Below are 9,546 nucleotides of genomic sequence, written 5' to 3'. Positions count from 1 at the left end.
AGGTGGACGTCTGCTCCCACCTCCCTGAGCTGGAGGCACCCAAGGTAAGGCAGGCAGGACCAAAAAGCTCTCCAGGTGCTGCCAGACCTCTCTAGGACAAGTACAGCAGAAAAGCAGTCAGCTTCCAGACATGTCCCACTGGGTTTTACCCCCAAACACCTCTGGTGAGTGCTCCATGCACCTACAGCCTGTGCATGTTTACTGCCTGCCCTCCCCCTAAACAGACCCAGTGGTCTGAGAACACTTCCCCCTTCTTGAGGAGTCAGGTAAGCAAGAAAGTCACCCATTCAAAAATAGGGCTTTTATTCTTTTTTTTTTTATGTAAAAAAAGTGAATAAAAACGTTTTTTTCAACCCAGGTTCTGACAGCCATCAGTTGCTGTCTGCACTGACTGCATCTCTAGCACTGAAGGGAAAAGGCAGATGATTAAGATGAAAGCAATTCAGGAGGGTAAGACAAATGTTACAGGATCTCTGCAGGGAGAGCTCAGAACAAAGCAGCCAGGATCCTTCCCTACTAAAAGGAGCTAAAATCCTGGCTCAGCACTGTTCCTATAATAGGAGTAACCTGATCCCACTGAGCCATCCCAAAGAAACAGGGAGAAATCACCCTGAAATCATTCAGGCTTCACGCTCAGTGCCCCGTGCATAGCTGCCAAGACTGTGTGCTCACAAGCCCTGTATTATGCCCACCTACTGCCTCTGCTCCTCCTGCAGCTGCACCCCTAACGCCTCCAAAGCATATGAGATACCAAAAACCAGTAGAAGCAGCTGAGAGGGCTGCAGCCCCACTCCAATAACTGGGTTGGAGCCAGCACTGGCAGCATCACTGGCTCTGGGATCAGCTCACAGCTAACAAGCAGGTCCCCGCACTAAAAAGCAGAAAGCAGGAATTTCACGTTCTAATCCTTTTATGATAAAGTTGAAAAGAGGTACCAAAGAATGGACGTTTGCTCTCCACTAGCTGAGGGTCAGGCCAAGCATACGGCCAGGTTAAAACCAACCAGAGCCCCTCAAATAACCAATTCAGAGGTGCCAAACCCTTCCAGATGGGCCACGGCTAGGTCAGTCCTCCAGACACAAACACATTCTGTAACTGTCGGGTAACAGTTTCGACCTTGCAAGAGAAGGAAGAGGCAGGAGAAGAGAGAAGGGAAATTGTTACTCCTCCCTTTCATAGTGAAAACAAACCCCAAAGAGCAAGGAGCTGCATCCTCCCTGAAGATACCACTTCAATTGGCATCAAGGTGTCCAGCTTTACAGAACAATTCAGTGCAGGGGCAGTCAGGCACCACTCTCCTCTGGCTACCCTTAAAACAGGATGAGGAGGGGTGCTGGAGCAGGGCACGTCCTGGGCAAACTTCTCACTCATATGCACAGCAGAAAAGGAAGTTGGAACTCGCTGGCCCCTCAGCTGCACGGGCAGTCCTCTTTTTCTCAAGGTCTCAGACTTCTCCCTCCCTAATGATGAGGTCGCCTGCTTTGGACAGATCCAGTTGCTTACTCTGAGCTCTCTTCTACCTCCTTCTGTTTCTTCTTCTTCTTCTTCTTCTTGGCGCTGCTTTCACTGATCTGCAAAGAGGATTGAGAGTTTAGGATTTAATCAAAAAGGCATCACTCACTGCTCATGTCAGGAAGACAATCCACATCAAGGCTAACACAGCACTCTTGGAAATCTCTTTCACCTCCCATTCTTTCACACACAGCCCCAGGTGTCCAAACACCACACACACATCCCATGTGCACAAAGGACAGACAGTAACTCTTCCCAATGCTTGAACTGCCCCACGGCAGCACCGTTACGTACCACTTCTATTTGTTCTTCCCCACTTTCAGCTGCTTCTTTGGCTTTCTTTTCTTTCTTCTTCTTTTTCTTCTCCTTTTTGCTCAGCTCCTCTGGTGGTGGAGTGGCTGGGGATGGTGGGGGGCTCACAGCCTCATTTTCACTCTCTGACTCTCTCTTCCTCTGTTAGGAGAGCACACTGTCAGACCATTTTCCAAACAAGCTCCAGTGATGGAAAAGCTGTTTGCAAGCCCAGCACAACTGCTTTTTCCCCCGACTCAAACTTCTCAGTAAGCAACACTTCAAACAGAGTGTGAACTACAGACTGCCAGAAGTCCCTTTTATCATACAGCACAGGGATTCATTTCTGCCAGAATTACACCCCAACTTCTTAGTGTTCCCTCAAGTCCTCCTATTTGAAACTCTGCTGCACTACATGCAACCCTTGACTGAGATCCTTACATGAGTGCAGAAGTCCTAACTCAGGGAACTCTATATTCAATGTTTGCATGGACTCCTCAGATGAACTTTCACAGCCTGTAATCTCCAGAAGGGTTCTCTGGCACAATGACCCGGCGCTGTAGCTCCATCCAGTGTATTTCTTTGGATGCTGCAGCTTTTACAGTACTCCTCATTCCCTCTTACTGTGCTGCAGTACTCATATACAAAGACAGGGGCCAAAAGGACAGAGCAGTGGCAGCACTTTCTGCTCTCACACAGATAGGTTCTACCACAGAAGTCAGCACAAGATCCAAAGCAGCCTTCAGAGCCCAAACAGCCTTAAACCAGAGAGCAGTAATACTCACTTTTGGAGCCCTTTCCACCTCTGACACAGCCTGGGGAACTTTAGCTGCCTCTTTCTTGGACGACTCCCTAAAAGAGAAGAGACCTCGGGCTGAGTGGGACTGCTGCTGCCTTCCACAAGTACAAAGCCCCTTCTCACAAGGGCTACCTAACCCACGCCAGGCATTGGGTAGGGGGGTTCAGTGTGGGAATGACCTGCAGCCTGCACCAGTGCCACCTGGACAGGACGACAGCAAAGCCTCCCCTCTTTCATTTAGCAGACTGACTCCCTCTAGAGCCACAGACACAGGCTACAGAGGGATAACCGTCTGCTCAGGGCCTTTCACTCCAGCCTGGCACACCACCAGCATGTTCCCTGTGACTTTGAGGAGCACAGCTAAACACCAAGGGTCCAGACAGCAAATTCACCCTGGGGCAGGTCTGACATGCTAAGCACAAAAGCTGGTGCCCATAACAGCGCTCACTGCATGCAACCCATCACTGCGCCCACCGCTCTGAAGCTGCACACCCTGCACCCACCTGTAATCCACGTATTCCTTCTTCCAGGAATCTGGTGTGCACTCATTGGGCTTTCCGTGTTTGTCCAGCAGGCCCTTCTGGATCATCATCTTCTTTTGACTGGCCTGAGAGCAAAGGGCAGAAGGTCAGAACCACAGCTCCATGAAGGAGAAACCATCCCTTGGGCTTCAGCCACCCACCCTGAGAAATAACCCAGGACCAAGCCAAGGCAACAACTACACTGTCTCTGGTTTAACCATTCTGAGAACCTTCTGATGGCTCACAGGAAACGCCCACTGCACAGCAGCCTATGTGTCTCAGACAAGGAACAGGCAGGAGGTGCCCTATCCATAATTAATGGCTGATTTGTGAGAGAAGTAACAGCAGCAGACGACTGCGTATCACTGAACTCAGATCCTTGGCCATCATTTCTCCTCCAGCCTAATGACCTACCACATTTCAGCTGAAGCACTGCAACTGCACAGCTCCTTGCCCCTCCAGAGCCATCAGCATAGGGTGATAGATGAAGGTCATCTTTGCACGGAGTGCTAATGCCAACCAGTTGACATCATTTGGCTCTTGACCAGAGGAGGGTTCAAGCAGACCTGAGGTGCCTGCAGCCCCACAGCTGGGCTCCCACCAACACCACTGAGTCCCCAGCTGCTCACCTTGGGACCGAGGCCCCATTTACGGGGATATGTGTCTCTCTCCATGATTACTCTCTTGATCTTTGCTACCACGCCGTGGTCGCAGGTAGAAATGACAGCAGTGGTCATCAAGGCAATGGCTGCAGAAGCAAGCAGGGAATTTACAAACACTTTAAAACAGCAGAACTGTGAGACTACAGATGCAAGAATGTGCTGGGTTCAGGCTGTTCCTCCTCTGGCAGCACAAAGAAAAGACAAACCACCAGCAATGCCATATCCCCCTGAAAACCTCAGTGGAGGAAAGCTCTGGACTAAAGCTTCAGAAAGATGCCCTGCTCAAAGGCAGCAAACTGATGTGACCACATCAGAAGTTGGAAACGCTTCTGCAGCTGCCAGTGAGGCACAGCTGGGATTTTCATCAGGTGGCAGTATGCAATCAGATGTCATCCCTCGTCTCAGTGGGGACAGAGCCCCCCACAGAGGGGCCCTGACCCGGCCGGCACTGCTTGGCTCCTGCAGGCAGCCAGCCACACACCACAGCAGCCCCCAGCAGCACAATGGGAGACTGCAGGGTCTCTGGAGGCTGCACGGCACCCAGACCCTAGAACAGGAATCGGGGCGCTGCAGGAGGGCAGTGCCACTGCACTCAGAGAATGGATAAACTTCATCATCACCTCACACACGGCACACCTGAGCTCAGTGCAGCTGAAACACCGAGGAACACTTCACACCTTGCCAAGGAACAGCTCTTAAGGAAGCACTACTTCAAACTCCCATGTAGGGGGTCCCATCTGCTACACCTTCACCAGAACGTAGTTTGTTATTTCTGCACATAGGTGGGCACAGGAATAAGCAGCTTCATACCTAGGCAGATAGCTTCTCCTTTTGTGGTGATGACTACAATCTCCTGGTTAAGCTCAATACCATCTTCGTACCTCAGGACACCGGGCAGCATGATCTTGGCTCCATAGCAAATGGCATTAACCTGAAGAGGAAGGGAACAGAAAGGCCCGTAAGCGACTGGAGGACAAAATCAATGCAAGTACCTCCAATATTTTACCTTCCCATTGCCATTACTGTTATTAACAATAACACTAACGTGTTTCTAGCTGACTATTAACACCAGGTCCTACACAGCACGTGACACGACAGTGCCATCATCACGAGGACCATCATCCCTCATTTACGAGCTGCACAAGACAGGACACCAGCTCTGCATCGAGCAGCCCTACCTCAGGGACTCACCGCACTGTCTTTCATGACGAGCCGCTTGTGTGAGGTGAGCAGCTTCTCCAGGGGCAGGATGACACGCCGCAGGTAGCTGTCATCCTTGTTGTTGTCGTACTGCCACTGTGCATCCAGCACGTCGTGCATGGTCACCATGTTGTCCTGCAAAGACACAGCCCCTCTGAACAACCCCCCCCCAAACAGCCACCAGCTTGAAACACGCACAAAAGACACAGCTGGAGCCTAATGGCAAATAGTGTGCTGGAAGGGAGGGAAAACTGGTGCCCAATTCAGAAACATAAACAACATCTCCATAGGAAAGGCGAGAACAAGCATGTTCTGCTGGCAGCTCGAGGTCAGTCTCATCTCTGCTGCTTCTGGCTTCCACCTGCCCAATGTCACACTGCACTGGAATCAAGTGTGCAAGCTCTGTCTACATTAAACACTTTCCAAGTGTGACCAAGCTTAAATAGCTGTGACTTCTAGACAAAGTAGGTGAGTGAGTAGAAGCCTGAATTAATCAGCTCGTGAATCTGTAGCATGGGATAAGTTACTGAAGCAGCTGCAGCCATCCATCACCTTGGATTCTGAAATGACTGCCAGTGATTGCACCTCTGGTAAGAGCACAGATAGGGCAGCACTTCACTCTGATAATCCAGCTTTGCAAGCAGATAAATTAGTCCTGGAGTTTGAATGGGCAGCGGGATCCAGGAGCAACCAGATGGAAAACTGTGCAAAGTGCTGAAGATCACACAAAACTGCACATCCTGAGTGCCCTTTGCTAAGGCACACTCCCTGCACTGCACCCTGACAACAAGTGATCACACTGCTGAGCAGACAGCTCCTGTGCCTGAACTCAAGACACACATGTGGTCTGTAGGCTGAGAAACACAGGTGGCATAAAACAGGCTTTCAGTCACCAGGATGCACTTCCCAGTCCTTTCTGTCCCAAAGCTTAATTACCAGAACAGGGACAAGACCCTGAACTGAACTCAACACTTTGGTTCTGGACTGCCTATGGCAAGTGCCACACTTCCAGGCCTATTCACAGCACTTCCCAGTCACTGCGCACCCAAATCCTTCTCCAACACCAAAGAAAGACCATTTTGGGGAACTCCTGCAATCTCCAACTTCTAGTTTGCTGGTTACAGTCAGAATCACCACCCTACCATCTCTCCCAGGATGCCCGACCGCACTCTCCGGAGCTCCTGCATTTGGCCCCCAACACCAAGCAGCAAACCAAGGTGAACACAAAGCGTTCGGATGTACGTGCCCGCTTCACAGCTCACCCAGAAGATACCTGAAACACAAGAGAGAATTTACATGTATAGCTACAAGCGAGCCACATCCAGAGGCTCCACGTCCAGCCCCTCACAGAGCCATCAGCATGGGGTGATAGATGAAGGTCATCTTTGCACTGAGTGCTAATGCCATCTAGCTGACATCATTTGGCTCTTCAGTGAACGGTGCAAAACTTGCAGAGAAAAGTAGGTGAGATTTGTTTCTCAGCATAAACAACGCATGGAGCATTTACTGCTCAGTGCGTGCAAGGAGCCGTATCTCAGTACATCTGCAAAGAATGGGAAGCAGCACAGGAGCTGTGAGCGTAACCAGACAAAGGCAGGAAAGCTGCATTTTACCTAATCTTCTCTCAGGATCGTACTCCACCAGCTTGCTCTCATAGATGGTTCTGACTCTCAGCTGTCGCTTAACAGCGGCGATGAGAGGTGGTCGCTGGAAGAGTGCTCCTGTCAGAGTTTCTATTGCCTGAAGGTAGAAGCAGAAGAAATAACAGCTTAGGCTGGGCCATTAGCACAGCTGACTCGTGAGCGCCTCAGGGTCTCCAAGAATGAGGATCTTTTTAGTGAGTGACAGGCTCATCACCATGTAGCTATCTCAGACTTAAGAAAGTTGGTGTGAACCACTGATGTGGTCAAAACGCTCCTGCAGCTGCCAGTGAGGCACAGCTGGGATTTTCATCAGGTGGCAGTATGCAATCAGATGTCATCCCTCGTCTCAGTGGTGACAGAGCCCCCCACAGAGGGGCCCTGACCCGGCCGGCACTGCTTGGCTCCTGCAGGCAGCCAGCCACACACCACAGCAGCCCCCAGCAGCACACTGGGAGACTGCAGGGTCTCTGGAGGCTGCACGGCACCCAGACCCTAGAACAGGAATCGGGGCGCTGCAGGAGGGCAGTGCCACTGCACTCAGAGAATGGATAAACTTCATCATCACCTCACACACGGCACACCTGAGCTCTGCTCCTACCCCCTCATCTCCCACAGAAGCCCAACTCTTTGCACAGAGTGCCAGAGTGGCCAGCGGTGTGCTGAGACTTACCCTGGCAAGCTGAGCCTCACTTTCAATTGCATTGTGCAGCCGAACAATTCCCACATACTCTTTGCCTGAAAGAACGACAAGAGCAGTCAGGAGCGGCCACTTGCATTTAATGTTGACCTCAAGGCATGCACTGCCACACAAACAGCTCTCCTAGGAGGTACACACCACTCATTATGCAGTAGGTTATTCTCCCCCCAAAACAATCTAAGTTGCATATTTGCTTCTTCACCACGTTTTATTTCTTGAGACTTGCAGACTTGTGCCTTAAGCTCAGCTAGCACACAAAACCTGTCTTTCAGACCTGTTTTCACTGACCTAAAAGAGCACAAATCCCAGAGAAGCAATCAGAAAAACCAGCTGAGACAGCATGGATGTGCCCTCAATGGCTGGAAGCAAGATGGATGAATGATCCTTGAGCTCAAGGCACTGAAAGCTTAGGGCAGGCCTTTCAAAGACAGGAACGCAAACCTCCTCGCCTCCAAAAGACCTCTGCACCTCCTCAGCCACTTTGACCACGGTCCCACAGCAATGGACCTACCTGCACTCTGCTGAGACTTGACAAGCCGTGTCGCCCTCTCAATGCACACAATGAGGCATCCGGTCACCTTAGGGTCCAGGGTGCCACTGTGCCCCGTCTTCTCTACTCGAAGGATGCGTCGGATCCACGCCACCACCTCATGGGAAGATGGATTGGAAGGCTTGTCCAGGTTGATGAAGCCAGACCTATAGAGTGAGATGACAGATTAAGAGCTACGTGTCGGGGTAACAACAGTAATGTGAAAAACAGGATGAGATTTGGCATGGTAACGTAGAAAGGGTCCTGAATAAACAGCTAGACAGGAGCTGAGCCACAGAGCTGCTCCTCCGAGCACACACAGAGCTGTTCTGCACTGCAGCTCATACGATTGAACAGTACACTCCAGAATGCTACCACTGCTCAGTGTAAAATGCTGCAGCCGTGATCTGAGCAGACCCAAAGCCCCAGGCAGACCGAATGGCTCTCCAGAGAACCACTGAGGACTCCTCTGCTGTACATCTACCTGCAGAGCAGCCACAAGCCCAGAACAAAGCCACCTCCACAGAGAGCAGCCAGCAGGTCCCAGGCAGACATTCAGTGGTGAACAGTGAGGCAGAGTCAAGAGAAAAGAAAAAGGCATCTGGGACAGAACGTGCTTGCGAGATGCTAACTGTGGAAGAGAAACAGAACACCCTGGATGGTTACACTCACCGTACATAGTCAGAGATCTCCCTCTTCAAGGGATTAGCGCCGGAAGGGAGGGGTGTGTAGTGTGTTGTCAGCACGTTTAGTTTGTCAAAGTTCTACAACAGCAAAGCAAATGAATGATTGTAAGTACCAGGAGATGGAGGTGAGACCGAGGACAGCAGAGCTTTGTCCCAGCACAGCTCCCAGTTGTACAAGGGGCGCTTTGCATTCAGGTTTACGAGCCGCTTCCAAAGGGAAAACGACTAAAATGGCAAAGATGAGGGGCAGAGAACGGAGCAGCACAAATTAACCCGGCGGGGCCACACTGCTTTCAGCTCACGGAGTTGGAACCCGAACGGAACCCGAAGAGAAAGGAGGAGAGCCACCGCCCCTCTGTGCTCGTTACCTTCAGCAACAGCGGCCACTGGGACGTGTCCAGCTGCGCCACGCGGGACTCGGGCTTGATGAGGAACTCCTCGGTGTGCTGGATGTCCTGCGGGGGCACAACGGGGGCTCAGGGGGTGCCACGCGGCTGCGCTCACACCGCTCACCGCTCCCTCTCTGCCCCCCGCCCCCCCCCTCCGCTCCCGGGGCGGCCGCACGGCGCCGGGCGGAACACGTGGAGCCCATCGCGGTCCTCCGCCAGCCCCGCGCCGCCCTCACCGCCACATCCTCGTCGGGCAGCGACCGCTTGTCCTTCTTCCGCCGTTTCTTCACGGAAGAACCTACGGGAGAGACGCGTTTAGCGGCCCGCGGGCCCGATGAGGCGCCTCCTGGGCCAGCCCCGCCGTCAGATCCCCCCACGGATCGCCACGCGGCCCCGGGCCCCACGCAGGACCCGTCAGCCCCCTCCCATCCCATTTCGGAGCCCCTCCCGCCGCCGCGCCACGCACCGTCCCCGTCCGCCATGGCCGCGCCGCGTGGTGCCGCCGCCGCGCCGAGAGCGGAAAGGCCGCCCCTTCCCGACAGCCCCCGCGGCACCACGTGACAGCGGGTGGGCGGAGCCACCGCCACCCCGCCATCTCACCGCGCCCTCGTTGGCCC

General features: G+C 52.7%; 1 protein-coding gene and 5 non-coding genes across 6 annotated transcripts; all 6 read right to left on the bottom strand.

The window, feature by feature from the left end:
* Positions 1-282: 282 nt before the first annotated feature.
* Positions 283-9,453, bottom strand: DKC1 (dyskerin pseudouridine synthase 1). The gene is made up of 15 exons (NM_001031115.2): positions 9,396-9,453; positions 9,166-9,227; positions 8,909-8,995; positions 8,527-8,618; positions 7,837-8,021; positions 7,299-7,363; positions 6,599-6,725; positions 6,128-6,258; positions 4,977-5,120; positions 4,596-4,716; positions 3,753-3,871; positions 3,106-3,209; positions 2,589-2,655; positions 1,807-1,965; positions 283-1,571 (listed from the first exon to the last, which is right to left on the bottom strand). The coding sequence occupies exons 1-15, from the start codon at positions 9,409-9,411 to the stop codon at positions 1,500-1,502; spliced, it is 1,551 nt and encodes a 516-aa protein (NP_001026286.2). The 5' UTR covers positions 9,412-9,453; the 3' UTR covers positions 283-1,499.
* LOC112532463 lies at positions 3,586-3,661 on the bottom strand. Its single transcript, XR_003075195.1, has one exon. It is a non-coding gene; the product is annotated as a small nucleolar RNA SNORD83 (small nucleolar RNA).
* Positions 4,164-4,410, bottom strand: LOC112532457. The gene has a single exon (XR_003075189.1). It is a non-coding gene; the product is annotated as a small nucleolar RNA SNORD17 (small nucleolar RNA).
* On the bottom strand, positions 5,831-5,964 carry LOC112532451. The gene has a single exon (XR_003075183.1). It is a non-coding gene; the product is annotated as a small nucleolar RNA SNORA36 family (small nucleolar RNA).
* Positions 6,336-6,411, bottom strand: LOC112532464. The gene has a single exon (XR_003075196.1). It is a non-coding gene; the product is annotated as a small nucleolar RNA SNORD83 (small nucleolar RNA).
* LOC112532456 lies at positions 6,952-7,198 on the bottom strand. The gene has a single exon (XR_003075188.1). It is a non-coding gene; the product is annotated as a small nucleolar RNA SNORD17 (small nucleolar RNA).
* Positions 9,454-9,546: the final 93 nt, after the last annotated feature.

This window comes from Gallus gallus, chromosome 4 (assembly GCF_016699485.2).
Source record: "Gallus gallus isolate bGalGal1 chromosome 4, bGalGal1.mat.broiler.GRCg7b, whole genome shotgun sequence".
Lineage (NCBI taxonomy): Eukaryota > Metazoa > Chordata > Aves > Galliformes > Phasianidae > Gallus > Gallus gallus.
The sequence above is the reverse complement of the archived record's forward strand: the minus strand, read 5'-3'. Positions and strand labels throughout refer to the sequence as shown.

What these genes read in the sequence shown, in the direction of transcription:
- DKC1 (NM_001031115.2), bottom strand. An exon ending in AGTGGCCGCTGTTGCTGAAG is followed by an intron (nt 8,619 to 8,908) that starts GTAACGAGCACA and finishes TTGCTGTTGTAG; the next exon opens with AACTTTGACAAACTAAACGT. An exon ending in TCGTCATGAAAGACAGTGCG is followed by an intron (nt 4,717 to 4,976) that starts GTGAGTCCCTGA and finishes CTTCCTCTTCAG; the next exon opens with GTTAATGCCATTTGCTATGG.